The sequence below is a fragment of the Charadrius vociferus genome, unplaced genomic scaffold (genome assembly GCF_000708025.1).
Source record: "Charadrius vociferus isolate BGI_N301 unplaced genomic scaffold, ASM70802v2 scaffold411, whole genome shotgun sequence".
NCBI classification, from domain to species: domain Eukaryota; kingdom Metazoa; phylum Chordata; class Aves; order Charadriiformes; family Charadriidae; genus Charadrius; species Charadrius vociferus.
The window spans coordinates 2,942,524-2,957,139 of record NW_009646935.1 but is presented as its reverse complement, the minus strand read 5'-3'; the positions used below and the strand labels follow the sequence as shown (position 1 = coordinate 2,957,139).

General features: G+C 45.9%; 1 protein-coding gene across 1 annotated transcript in view; it reads left to right on the top strand.

The window, feature by feature from the left end:
- Positions 1-11,715, top strand: part of CSRP2BP (CSRP2 binding protein) — a 19,822-nt gene extending 8,107 nt beyond the window's left edge. Inside the window, exons 5-10 of the mRNA XM_009894828.1 lie at positions 548-967; positions 1,950-2,521; positions 3,057-3,193; positions 3,707-3,882; positions 7,087-7,277; positions 9,840-11,715. Coding sequence (XP_009893130.1) covers positions 548-967; positions 1,950-2,521; positions 3,057-3,193; positions 3,707-3,882; positions 7,087-7,277; positions 9,840-10,013 — 1,670 coding nt within the window. The 3' untranslated portion in view covers positions 10,014-11,715. The remainder of the gene's footprint in view (positions 1-547; positions 968-1,949; positions 2,522-3,056; positions 3,194-3,706; positions 3,883-7,086; positions 7,278-9,839) is intronic.
- Positions 11,716-14,616: the final 2,901 nt, after the last annotated feature.

The following is a 14,616-nucleotide window of genomic DNA, read 5'->3' as shown; positions in this document are numbered from 1 at the left end:
TTTCCCTGATGGTGTGTAGGTTCCTACCTAGGGCCAGAGCTGACAGAGCTGGAAAACATGAGAAAAGTTTATTTGAAACAATATGTTTGTGTGTGTGGACAGTTACAGGGCATGATTTTTTTTTTTTCATTAATTTAGCTCTGCTTTAATGCTTGATTTAAGAGGACTCTTGCATATGCTGTAGTATGAGAAGCCAGTTATATTTTATTGCCTTTTTGCATTGTGCCAACCGATTTAAAGGCTTTTGAAATTTGTTCAGGTTTTTTGTAGCTGAAATCTACAATTTCTCTGCTCCTGTTTACCCTGGGGAGGATTTTTTTATGTTTTGTCCACAGTAGATAAAAATTCCCTTCTGTGCAGAGGAGCAAAATTGGGGCTTAAATGAGGCTTTAGTGGTGCATTGGCTACATGTCCCCGAGTGACTTTCTTGTATATTTTGAAAACACATCTAAGATTTGAAGTCAATGTGGGTTTTTTGGCTGTATAGTATGTATCCAGTGACTGCAGGAGCTCAGTGTCCGTTAGAATAAACAAACTACTCCTTTAGCAGCTTCAAAACCGCCTCTGGATCCTATCATTACTGTGGAAGGACTGAGGAAGCGGGTAAGCCGCAATCCAGTCGAATCGGCCATGGAGCTGAAGGAGAAGAGATCTCGCACTCAGGAAGCCAAAGATATTCGGAGAGCCCAGAAGGAGGCAGCTGGCTTCCTAGACCGGAGTACTTCTTCCACTCCTGTTAAATTCACCAGTCGAGGCCGTCGTCCTGATATTGTCCTTGAGAAAGGAGAGGTGATTGACTTCTCCTCCTTGAGCTCTTCAGATCGCACTCCTCTGACAAGCCCTTCTCCTTCCCCGTCTCTGGACTTCTCTGCTCCTGGCACTCCGGCCTCGCATTCAGCTACTCCCAGCCTTCTCTCAGAAGCAGATCTCATCCCAGATGTCATGCCACCGCAGGCTCTGTTTCATGGTAAGAGATGCCACGTTTTTTCTTTAATAATAAGCCATACATACTTGTCAAGGAAGATGTTAAAAAAACAAAACAAAAAACCCATGAAACTTCCAACGAGCTGAAGGATCTTTTCATGATAAGATGGAGAGTAACTGGTAAACTTCTGTTTTTCTCAGTGGTGTGTAAATCTTGATTAGTTTTCCATAGTTGTATTGCCAGCTTCTAAGGCATGAAGGAACCACCATTATGGTCTTCTGAGGGATTCTGAATAAACAGCAGGTAGAAGATTTTACCTAGCAACTGCTGCCACCACTCAGTGTAAGCAACACAGATTACGCTGCTAGATCGCAACTCCTAATTTTGCCTCAACTGTTCCTTAAATGGGAGAAATTTTAATTCTCATGGTAATGTGCCAGTAGTTCTATAAGTTCAAGCATCCCAATCAACAAATGTTACATTTCAGTCAGGTTGCAAAGCAGTGGTGCAGGCTGAATGCTTTTAGGAGCCAGACCTCAATCTAATTGGAGAAGTTGAGAATGAAGCACTTCTTGTTGGAAGGAAGGATTGTCAAGTTCTGTAGAGGGACAAATCCTGTGCTTCTATGACTCCTAACTGTTCCCTCAGTTTAAACAGACCTCCTCCAAGGTATGCTAGTTGAAGATACAGCTCACCAACTTGACCATTTGATCCCCAGTCTTCAGGAATTTTCAAAAACATAACACTTGTCAAAGAGCATGAGCTTGCAGCTCAGGACTGCCATGTTTTCGGATGCCAAAATGCAAAACATCTTGGGAGCAGGAGTCATTCCGTGTCCTGAAATTGGACTCGTTACGGTGTCTCCTGTCCAAAATCAGGAGGTCCAGAAGTATATAGAAAATAGAGTGTGTTGAGTAAACCTGTATTATTTGTCCTTAGCAGAAAAGTCCTGTGACAACACTTTTTGAAATGGGGCTTTGATGTTTACATTTTTTTTCCTGGATTGTTTTGATTTCTTGAACAGATGATGAGGAGATGGAAGGAGATGGAGTCATAGACCCAGGAATAGAGTACGTGCCCCCTCCCAGTGGGACAGCCGGTGCTGGCACTGTGATAGCAAGTAGAAAAAAAGTGAAGACAGCTGAGCAGATCAAGCAAGAGGTGGAGAGTGAAGAAGAAAAAACAGAAAGGATGGAAGGTGATAATGAAGATCCTGAAGAGTCAAACGCATCACTGCAGGTGAGGGGGCGAGACAAGAGGAAGCCACAGCTGGAGAAGGATGCTAAACCCAGAGGTCCCAAGCATACTTCTGTTAGCATCTATGAGGAAAAGCTGCTCCTGAAGAGACTGGAAGCCTGTCCCAATGCCATGAGCATGACCGCAGAGGCCCGGAGACTGAGGCGCAAGCTGATAGTGAGACAGGCCAAGAGGGAAAGAGGACTGCCGCTCTTTGACTTGGACCAAGTTGTGAATGCTGCACTGCTCTTGGTTGATGGGATTTACGGAGCCAAAGAAGGAGGTGTTTCCAGGTCCCCAGTAGGGCAAGCAACATACAGAACTACTAGCCAGGACTTCAGGATCTTGGACAGATACCAGGTGAGTGTTTTCAAATCTAAGTGAGCTTTTGGCACTGGTTATTTTAGAGCTTTTGCTGCAGACAGCAGTGTCACCGTGAGGTTATCCGACTCCCAAAGTGAAAAGGATTATATGAACAAGACTCATTTTGACTTGGGGCTGTGTCCCCACCAGTGCTCTCAGAGGCCCCTTTCTTCTTGGGACGTGCTCATACAGCACAGCTGTCTGTCAGTGTCAGCACCACAAATGTCTATGTATTTGTACTCCAGCCCTGCCCAAACGCTGATGGTGGAGGCCTGGAGGTACCAAAACAGGCAGTTGTTCTTTCACGTTGTGTATTTTTCAGCGTGATGTGTGTGGCTCATAGGTTTGGGTGCTAAATCTGAGAGTGCACAACAAAGTCCTGTGAGGTGTGGCTGTCATGCCGTGGGTCCAGTCCATCCTGGCAGCTTGAAAGGCCCTTATTCTCCCTCTGATGTGATTCCCCTGTGTTAAGTCATTGACTGATCTTCCTGAAATGTTCTGCTTTTTTTTTTTTTTATATATATATTTATAGACAATGCTGCCTGCCATGAAGGGATATCGACAGCATTCAACAAAGTTTCTCTATCGACTGGTAGGCTCAGAAGACCTGCTGACAGACCACAGTATTGTCAGTCCTTACACGTCCCGCGTCCTGAAACCTTACATCAGGTACAGATGGTCAGAGGTTGAATTTGCTCGTGCCTTGGGAACCGACAGCCCACAGAGAGGACACCTTTCTTAGGCAGTGCTCCTCGCTCATCCCTGGAGTACAACCCAGTATACTATGGTAACCCTGAAAGGATAGTGTTTAAATTAGTTAGCCGAGTAGATAAACCGGCTTTGCGTTGGAAGGGGAATCTCCAAGAAAGGGCAGGGCAGAGAGGGAATTGCTGTAGTCATTCAATGCAAGTTGCACCTGCTTTTGGGTCAGAACCGTGATTTCCTGGTTCTGGCTTTCCAGCCTGGCTTGGCGTGCTGCGGATCCGGGAAGTGTCCTGGCCTCTGGCACAAGGGTGTTTTTGCTGAGCTGGGTGCTGTTTTCCCACATGAATGGAAGACTCTGTTCTTTTGTTCCAAGTTGAGCATGTCAGAAATATATTTTATGGGCAGTACCCATTCGGCTGTAGTGGCAGTTATTGTTGCTCACTCGCCTTTTGTGTTTGCTTTTCGTGTTACTGGCAGGCGCGATTATGAGACAAAGCCCCCAAAACTCAGGCTGCTGGCAGAAATCCGGGCGTATCCACACAGGAATGAGCTCAACTGGAAGGCTGAGCCAGAAGCACCCATTGATTACTGCTACGTTCGCCCTAATCACATCCCCACTATAAACTCCATGTGCCACGAATTCTTCTGGCCTGGTAAGATTCCTTCAGCGCTCGGTTTTCTAAGAAGGAAGTGGTTTTGTTCAGAAAAAAAATGTTCTTGGGCCAACCTTTTCTTCAGTTGGTGTCTGGCTGGGTTCTTAGAAAACGATTATCTGATGTCATAGGAATGCAAGTTGAGATGGAGACATGGGTTTGGTGTCTTTCTCTTTCAAGATCATTTAGAACTCAGCAATTAGGCCCTAATTAACACAGCACTTAAAGAAATAGGTTGCTTTGAGTGACACCATTGATGGCAATAGGAGTAGTCAGTAACTAAAATTAAGCATCTAGTGAAACATTTTGCAGAATCTGGGGCTGAAGTAAACAGTTTTATACCAGAGATCTACTGCTCATAACTTCATAAGAAAGTTTCTTCCTAGCCACTGGATATGGTGGAGTGAAATTGGGAATTGTACTCAAAACTGCAAGATTCACTGTGATGTCCTTTATTCTTCAAGCCTCAGTATTTGCAAGGTATGGGAAAGCTTGGGTATTGAGATTTATTTTTTTTTTTTTTTTTTTTTATGTGTCACTTCTTGAACTGTAGGCTCTTTGAGACAGTGACTGCCCTTTCTGGGGGCAGTTATGACACTGTAGTCTCTATTTCTTCTGAAATAATAATTGTGATGTTCATCCACCGCATGGATCAGCTTCTGATCAGTAAACAACACGGCAGACTAATTTAGAAAAGCCCAGTACAAACAGTACACACCTTTATTCCAAGTAACTGTTTGCTTTATGTTTTGATTTGCAGATAGTGATTCAACAAGGTTTCTAGTTCAGCAGTGCTCCTACGCTACAGTCAGGATCGGAGCTCTTTGTGCTACTCGTTGTGCAAATTGCACAATTCGGGGGAGATAACGTGGCATGCCTTCCCTTTCACAAGCTGTTTTGGAGCTCACAAGAGACACTCGCAATCCTGACAGAGGCTGAACCCCTTTGTCGTAGTCTCTCCTCTTCTGATAATGCATTTGAAGTTCTGGCCAAGTTGGGTCGCACCTTCATTAAGTTCTTCAGGACTCGCCTTGTTTTATTTAACATAAGGAGCGTGGGTGTGTTCCACCCGACTGTGAACTGTTCATCATTAAATCAGAAAGCTGACACTCCCATTGGTCTCCAAACAGGAATCAAAATCTCTTCCATGGTGTAAATTTTCTGGGGCTGGGATTATACGATTATTGCACCTTGATTCTGTTTTACCAGGAGAGGTAAACAGAGATACTTCAGGAGATAAAGTACAGTGTTTTTGTGAACGTGAAGAGTTTAGCTTCACAACAGGCTGGTGCAGTTCTGGGGGTGGTGGGATATGCAGCTGTGAGGGCATCATTAAGCTAGCACTGTTGTTTTTTGAAAACCAGCTGTAATTGCAGCTAAGTTTAGGCATCCAAAGCATGCTTGGGGGATACCATGGCCAGTAAATGACATCTTGGGTGTGCTCAGTTGCCTTCTAATAGTGATGCTCTCGTTGACCGAGTTCTTAAGCTTAAGCTATTTCACAAGGTGAGGTAAGCCCAGGCCTATGAGTTCTTCCACCCCTCCATATCCTTCCCGGCAGAGCCGCTCTTTTTTTCTCACAAGGCAGAAACAAGTTTGCAGGTAGTTACCGCAAATGAGCTGATGTGAAGCAAGATTCCTCCGTGTTGTCTCTCACGGTATCTGGTGCCTTCATGTCCTAACGGGAAACATCTCCTGAGCAGACGAGTGGTAAACCCTACTGAGCTAAGCATCCTCCTACAGGAATAACTGCGTGCTGAGGGGACGGCACCATTTCATTGACGCCAGTGTGCTCAGGGCAATGTAGCGTTCCTGTACAGACATGCTGTAAGGCACTTCACAGTCATTTGCAGCCTTGGGATAATTAACGCGGCTCCCTATTGCCAATCGATTCCTCCCACGTCTTACTCCACCCAGCTTACTCTCGAGCAAGAAAATAATTCACCCGCTTATTTGTGCCTGGCGCCTTATGAAGTCTTGCATCTCATCAAGAGCGATAAACATTACTGGAAAACACACTCTGCTATTTTGTTATCCCACAGTCCAAATATATCTGCGATTGCCAATTTGAGGTTGAAACTAACATTTATGGCACAGCTCCGCTATGTCTTGCACCTCGTTTAGGGTGCCTGTCCACACAAATTGCCAAACGGTATTCGGTGCTGTGAACTGCACTGCTTGGCCCTAACATGCTGCGTGGATGCAGCAGCAGTGGGATTAGGCGAGGGACCAAACTCCACTCAGAAGCTACCAGCTTCAGGAGTTTCTGTCCAGCCTCTGACTCACAGAAGCACCACTGCCTTCGAGGCTGCTTCACGCCCCAGATTAGAGAATTTGCATGCTAAAAGCAAATGTTTTGATAGCGTTGAAAGCTGTGGTCAGGTCAGCAGCGTAGCTCCACAAACAGCTGAGTAAGCGCAACAGAGGAAGCAGCACGGAGCTCCAGGCCAGGTAGAGAAAAGAGATAGGAACCTCAGGCAAGTAATGCTACCAAAGCTGAAGCCCGGTTTCACGTCCGCTGTGTCTGGAGAGAGTTTGGAGGAAGAACTGGATGGCTCACTCGGTGTATCTGGCTGATATGCTCTATATATCCCCCTTTTGCTTGTCTGCAGACAGGTCCTTCAGCATTTGCTGACTGGAACAGGAACGGTGTACACCAACCTGGTGCTGTCCTGGCATTCCCAGGTGGGATGAAGAGGCAAAGCCTTATCCGTTAATGTTACTGCAGCCCTTAGGAGCCCTAGGCAAGGGGCACAAACTTATTAGGACCTGATCCAGCAAACATTTGCACCTGCAAGTATCTTTATCCGCATGCATACTTAGAACTGGGTCCTTAGCAGAGTCTGCTGATACGGCTGAGAATACAAACCAAGGAATTTTTTTTTTATTATTTTTATTTTTAAAACCATTCTGGGTTAGAGAATCCGCTTTTTGAGTTTTAGTTTCATCCTCGGGTCATTTGGGAGGAAATCAGCTTTGTTAATTTCTCCACACAGGAATCCCCAGTAGTAAGTAGATCTTATGTTGGTTGGTTGAAGTAGATTTGGTTCAATCTCAGAGCTTTGAAATGAAGGCAAAAGGAAGGGATCAAGTGAGTGTTTCTAAAAGGACTTAAAACTCTGAATTTCCACGTGAGTGTGACACAGTATAGCCTGCTTTTCTTTTGGTTTGCAATGCTTTCAGCTGCTGTTTCTCTCTTTGTAGGAATAGATTTGTCAGAATGCCTGCAGTATCCAGACTTCAGCGTTGTCGTCCTTTACAAGAAAGTTATCATCGCCTTTGGCTTTATGGTACCAGATGTGAAATACAATGAAGCTTACATCTCTTTTCTGTTAGTCCACCCTGAGTGGAGAAGAGCGGGGATTGCAACCTTCATGATTTACCATCTTATCCAGGTAATGAAAAAGTCCCACGTCTCCGCTAAAGAACTAGCTCTCCCTCCCCCCTTGCCCTTTCTCTGCTTACAGACCCGCACAGACTGTCAGCAGCCCCTGTGAACGTTTAGGGGGGGAAATCACTTCAAAAGCAGAAGCTAAAATGTATTTAGCAGAATAACCGTACTGGTCAGGTCCTCAGAATTAGTGAGATGTTGTAGAATTTGACTGTCTTGGGATTAACTCTGTGTTTTTCAGTGGTCAGTAGTTCATCTAACAGTAATACTGTAAATTTGGGGGTTAAAGGAGAAGATGAGATAATAGTGGGGAGGTTCAGTTAGAATCTATTGCAGCTTTCTTGGCTACACCTGGAGGTTTATTCTGTGACCAGGGCTGTTGCGTTAAATCACTTACTGATCTTAATCATTCACTTCTAATACGCTGGTTCCAGCTGAGCTGAAGATAAAGAATAAGCGTTTGCAACCTCATTCACATTTGTTCAAACTAGCTTGTACTGGGCTTTGTTCCACAGGGACACTTGGGAAAATTAATCTGAGCTAACTGAACGGGTGGTATTAAAGTAGTTAAACTTCATTAAACCTCTGAATGAATACTGTTATTCAGGCGGCCTTAATTCCATTCACTTTCTCGAATTAAATTGCAGGAAAGCCAGCTTAATTTTGAGTGAGGATGCAGACAGATGGCATTTTCAGAGCCCGGCTGCACCTCACCGGGGCCCACAGTTTTACCACTCCCTGAAGTCTCTTGGCAGAGCTGGTGACGTGAAACATTCCTTAACTTGTTTTAGTCAAAATGAGCAGCACTAGCAAAAACTCGCCATTGAAACTGTTTTTTCTTGTACTTATTTGGCTGAAGAGTGCTGGCAGAGCCTTGGGAACCGTGATCTGTACCTTGGAAAAGCAGTTTTCACTGAGGGTAGATCTTCTACCTACACAGCTCTCTGCAGTGTCCACCTCTCTTTGCTCTACGTGTTGACACAGGCCGTTAACTAGTCTACTTTAAACTCACTCCTTAGAGTTCCCGAGCATCTCTGTTTAAAGTGTTTAAGTAAATTGCTCTCAACTGTAGTCTGCTGATGCGAGGTGTCAACACCTAGTGAGAACAGGCGCGAGCGATACGCCAAGGTTTGCAGGGATCCAGCAGCTGGACGCATGTCTCTCCAGCGGAGCTGGGATGTGTTGGCAAGTCAGCTGTGGAAAATCATCGCAGCTTTTTGTAGGGTGTATCACAGCCAATTAACCTAATTCTGCTTGCAGGTAGACTAGCGTAAAATTATCATGTTGAGGAGAGCCAGGCAGGTTTGAGGCTGATTAGGCTTGCTAGCAATGAGAGCTCACCATTGTACATTCAGCTCGCATTAGATTTATTTTTCCATTGCTGACTATTTGTCAGTGGTAGAAGGCATTTAGTAGTGTAGGAGAGGAAATGGTGGTTGTGAAGTTGTGTTCCTCAACTGCCAGATCATATGTGCTGCTTCGCAGCCTGCTTGGGCTGACACCGGGATCTGCTCTCTGTAGCTACGGCCACTTTCATACACCGTTTGGATTAAGGGTAATTCTCTGTCTCTTGGATCAGCGTGCTGAGTTTGGGGATGGATTGTTGGGAATGGCATAATACGACAGAAAATGTGTTGATGCAGATGGTGCCTTGATGATGGGTTTGTTGTCAGAAGTTACCCTCTAATGCATCAAAACAAGAGGAACAAACTGCATCTTCTCACTCCAACTACCTTTTCCCAAAAATGAATCCTGATGATTTTTTTTTTTTTTTTTCTTAAGTCCCTGTGAGAGCTTTCCCTTTGAATGGTCTACCTTGGAAATTTCCTAAAGGGTGCTACTGTTCCCACTTGGAGTTACAATGCATTCAATACATATAGAATGCTATTAACAAACTAGTGAAAGCGGGAAAAAGTTACTATATCAGCATCTTTATCAGAGAGCTGCTGGTTAGAATAATCTGGGATCTTTAAGGTAACTTCAGCCATGCCGTTCGCTGTCTGAACTGAATTCCCTGCCTTGTCAGGAGGAGAGTGCTGTGCCCTGAAGGATGGGAGAGGAGCTGGGTGGGATAGACAGGAATTCCAGCGTGACAGCCCAGAGGTGCACTGGGGCTGCTCGCGCGGTCCCAGGGAGCTCAGCTCTGTTTGCTGATGGGGAGGAGTGCAGCGCCTGATCCTCTGGCATGTTTTGTCTTTTCTTCAGGCCATTGTTAATAAGTATTTGAGACCAGTGCTGTACACCAAGATTATTTTTACTTAATAATTACTTAGCAATTGACAATGGAAAGCTGACAAATTATAATCCAAAACCTGCTTTCATTGTGAGAGTCCATGTTTCCCAGAAACAAAGGCTTTGAGAAGGAGCGGGGCTCTCTTCACCTTTCAGCTGTTGCTATGTGTGGTAACTTCTGTGTCAAGGCCTGCGATTTTCTCACATTTCCTCAGGAACTTGAATGCCTGAACTGATGAATCTCTTCACCTCCGCATTCCCCCAGAGGCTGTCTCATTCTCTTGCTGTGATTCTATTTTTTTTTTTTCTTTTTTTCCTCCCCCTCCCTTGGCAGACCTGCATGGGCAAAGACGTAACCCTTCACGTCTCTGCAAGCAACCCTGCTATGCTGCTCTACCAAAAATTTGGATTTAAGACTGAAGAATACATTTTGGATTTTTACGACAAGTACTATCCCTTGGACAGCAAGGAGTGCAAGCACGCGTTCTTTCTCAGGCTGCGGCGCTGATCTGTTGGGGCTGTCTCGGGGTCTGTGAAAAGCCCAATCTGTCAAGCAAAGTACTAAAGAACTACCACAGCTTTCAGCGGAGGATGTTGGCTACCGCGTGAGAGCTAGAACGCACCGATGCCTTTATCCCTAGGACTTCAAACGTCAACAGTGCTATGTTGTGTGCTGAAAGTACAATCCAAGAGGATCAATTCCTACGCTCCAGGGGGAGAGGCCTGGAAAATACCAACTGGGACATGCTGAAACCACTGGAAGACTGAAATTCTTTATGGGGAATTTTCCTGACACTGTTACTTTGGAGATCCTCATTGACAAACAAAAAAAAAAAAGCCCAAACAGAAAAATACTTGTCACTTCAGAGGGGGCCCATGGATTTCAAATTTTGAAACCTATCCAAAAAAAGTTGTGGGTTTTTTGTTTCTGTTTATGGGAAATGAACATCTAAGCTTAAATCATCCACAGTGTTTCTGTGATTTGATTGCTTTGTTAGGAACCATGTCTTGAATCTGTGAAGGGAAATAAGATATTGGTGCATCTAGCTGGGTGCGAACTTTAGGAAAGCTCTACACGTGCCAGAACAGCAATACCGGAACCATGTTTTAGGAATAATGAAGAGCCTGTGAACTAATGTGGTCCCGAACGCAAGGCTCAGAGGAGATGTCTGTCTTCTGTTCCTTCCCTGCTGCCTCCCTTCCCCCTCGTTGACCTTGTGCTCAATGTGAAGTTCTTGTAGTGCGCAGTGTTTTGTGTTCAGAAACAAGATGTCAAGCGGGTTTGTAGCTAGGCAAGGTAGGACACAACAGCTGCCAAATCAGCTCTTTGAAATCTTACAACCTATCTGCCAGTTGTTGATCCTGCAGATCAGCCCTTTGGGCACACCTCTAACCACAGAGCCTGCCTCGCAGGCTCCAGCATCCACCTCCTCCTGCTACAGACGCTCTGGCTAGAAGAAACGCAGAACAAAAGTCGGTGGTGACATTTGAAATGCAGGCTCTGGTTTGTAGAAGCAAGCTGTTTGCAGCTTGGAGGGAGGAGAGGGTAGAGGTGGGCCAGTTCCAGTTCTTGGAAGCATCTAGGTTGTGATTTCATGGCTCTAAGTATCAGTAAAGATGAGAGCAAAGAATAAATAGAAATAACCAAGAACTTAAAAATAAATACAAACCCCAAACAGTTTATGTGGTACTGGGGTCTAGTCCTTTTACACAGTTTAGCAGGTTCTCTCTCTCCCTGACTTTTATTGCAGATGAACAGTAAGTTGGCAGATTGCTCTGCTGCCTGACCAAAGGTCAGTCCTTGCATTTTAAACACAAATCACATCCACCGTGCTGTTCCTTTCACATCAAGTCCCATAGAGAACTACACGACAAATGTGACTTCTTTGTTCTTAATCCGCTGTGTATACCTGTTGGGTACCTGGCTATAGTAGTAGTTGCCTTAATGGAGTCTTCATTTTGGTAACAGCAGAGAGATGGACACAAAGTATGTTTTTGTGTAGCCAGTGTACATCGTCACCAAAACAAAAACGGTTCTAGTGGGAGGGAAAAAGAACCCATCCAAGCATTGTGTGCCCTAACATCCGTGCACATTTCTGCCTGCTTTATGACTCTGTGAAAATTTTCAGTGTTACTGATGTTATGAGTTAGCTGTACTTGGAAGGAAAAAAATACCTGTCTTGATGAATGGAATTAAAGCCCTTCCCTTGGAAATGCTTATCTGTAGTCATATTCTTTGTTAAACTGTCTCTCTATCATCTTATTGCATTGAAATCTAGCAAATTCAAGTATGCCCGATAGAGGAATCAAAGCGTATGTGTGGGCCGTGGAGCAATGCAAGAAACTTTATTTCTCTACTGGGCACCCACATACATGCACACATGCAGGCCCTAGGCCCTAGCAGGTTCTTTCCTGATCAGCCAGAATTAGGAGATAAAAAATAATCTGAAGATGACCAGTTCTGCATCATGTTCTCAAAGGTGACGGTTAAGATTTTGAGGAGCTGCTTCTTCTGTGCTTACGCCTCTGTGGCTTTGTCCCGCAGAGGGAGGATGCCATGTGAAGAAGGTGTTAGAACGGCCCTGGCACTCCTGCTGTGCTGCAGACTGCTTGTTTTATCCAGGTGGTTTATTTACCCCAGATCCTCAAAGGCAATAAAGTGCCTTTCAGCCTTTGCACGTCAGCCATTTTGCATCTGTCTGTCACCTGGAAAAGTAGAAATAGCAACATTTGCCTTGTTCAGGGAGACTGGTAAGAATGAGCTTATTAAAGGTTACAGGGCATGGAGATCAATGTTGCTGTTCTGCAGGCTGCAGAAACACAAAATCACTTTGCATTTATGTGGACATGGCTTGTTTCTTGTTAATTTGGCCATATTTCTTGGAAAATCTGCCAGTTAACTGCTATACCTATTATATCCCATATTCCCAGAACTGTAGGCTTGAGTTTTGATCCCTTGGTGTTATCTTAAGTAGAGGACACTCCCCACCCTGTTCCTTAGTGCTACCTGTGAAAATCTGGCGTGGCTTTGAACTGCTTACCACGCTCCTTCCCTGTTGATCCTAATGGCTTTGGTGAGAACAGGGTGCAAGCGTGGCTGGCTGGAGCATCGCTTTGTTGATGGTCTGGGCAAAGATAAATAGCCGTGACCCAAGAAGACCTTCCTGACTTGCAAAGGGATTCCAGCAAACCTGATCTCAAGGATACTGGTGAAGCCTGTGGTACCTGTGTGTTGTTTCCTCTTAGCAACTCAAGCTGTCTCTAAGAGACAGTTTCTTTTACTCTGCTGGCTCTACGGGTGAGCACAGAGCATGGAGGCACTGCTTGGCCAGCGGGAATTCACCCCCTGCTTTCAGCAAGAGTCTTCTGAGGACAGGAGGTTGAGGCCAGCCTCCTAAACAGGTACTATGTGAAATCAAGTGTGCAATCTGATAGGGGCTGGCAGCCCTGGGGAAAGGCGCCAGGGGTTGCCAGGGAGCTCTACCTGCCCTCACTAGGTCAGCACCAGAATTAAGCAGCCTTTGAAGTACCTATAAAATAGCTACTGCAGCTCCATCTCTCTTTTGTGCCTGCACAAGGACCGCTTCCAGCCTCCTCTCAAGAAAACCTTTCCTCCCCAAAAAGTTGAATAATGAGAAGCCTGAACGGCTTTTAAGCTTAGCGGCTTAAGGCTATGGCTTGAATGGTCCTGTGCAGCTGGCTTTCTCTGCAACAGATGAGGGTCCTCCAAGGCTTGCAATGAAACAAACTGTGTGCTCTTAGCCCTCTGCTTGCTCTTTGTGCCTCGGAGACCAGCGTGATGAGTTATGTTAGCTGTGATTAGAAAGCCAGCATCCACTCGGCTTAATGACACAATTACTCCACGCTTCCCTGAGCTGCGCAGTGACTGTAGCGGTGATTGCGGTTGCCAAACGCAGCCCGGTTTAACAGAACAAAGTTTTCCTGGAGAATAAAGGTGGAACCTCACCCTTTCCTAATAGGGTAGCAAAGCCCGAACCTTTCCACGTGCTTGTGTGAGCTTTGATACTTGACAACCAGGAAGCTGCCTGCTGTGGTCAGCTTATCGCGTCTGTTGATCTAAGTGGCTGAGCTGGGTAAATACTGGGATCATTCTGCATAGCAGTCAGTGATTTCGGAGAAGTAATACTTTGCAGCTTACTTTGAAAGAGAAGTCTATTTCCCGAGAGCCCTGACATTGCACACATATGAGCTGAATGCTTCTTTTCAAGTTTCAGATCCAGCCTGGGGGAAGAAGCAAAAGTCTGCCTGGTCCATTCATTGCTACCTGTGGTGTAAGGATGTGTTTCTTTGCAGACCTATCTGCTTGATCTGATAAACTTTTAGCGAGTGGTTGAGTTAAACCGTTTTTTATCCCTTGTCTCTGTCTGCTTTGCTTACGTCAGCTTGGTCCAGGAGGTAACCTGGTCTGGGGGGTTGCTTCCCTCTAGCCCTTGCGTTATTTTCTGGAGGAGCCTCTCCAGAGGAGAGTACTGCAGGAAACGGAGCCAATACCGCTGTGATGGAGGAGTAGCTGCTTCTTCCCCACAAAACCAGCTGCCTCCTGACCCTGTGGCAGCGAGCCACATGGCCGGGTCCTGCTTCCTTCTCCAGGTGCAGGCAGCGTTAAGTTAGGCGGAGAGGGCACGCTGAGCCGCTCCTGCTGCCTGCGGGAGGGGAAGGACAGCTGCCTGCGGCAAGAACAGGCAGCCATCGCCACAGAGCAGTGGGAGCATCTCTGGGCTGGTTCCTGCCTCAACAGGACCCTTCCCAGTGTGCTTCTCTACCAGCTCAGTCAAGATGGAAACCATGGCACCTTCTTACGGGAGTAATTTCAAAAAAAAAAAAAAGATCAAATCGGCCAACTTGTCCTCCTTCCTCTTGCATTTGCGATGGAGGCTTTAAAAAAAAAAGCATCCTTGCTCCTGCTGGCTCACACCGGACCTCAGGCTCCTCAGGAATCCCAAGGGTGCTTCTTGCCCGCCCTCACCAGCCCCGCTGCTGGGGTGCACCCTGGCCAAACCCCCTTCGTGTGGGGTGGCGTGCGGCGGCGGGGCTCGGTCCCCCGTCACGGGGAGGGGAGGGAAGGGGACCCCGGGGATGCCGAGAGCGGC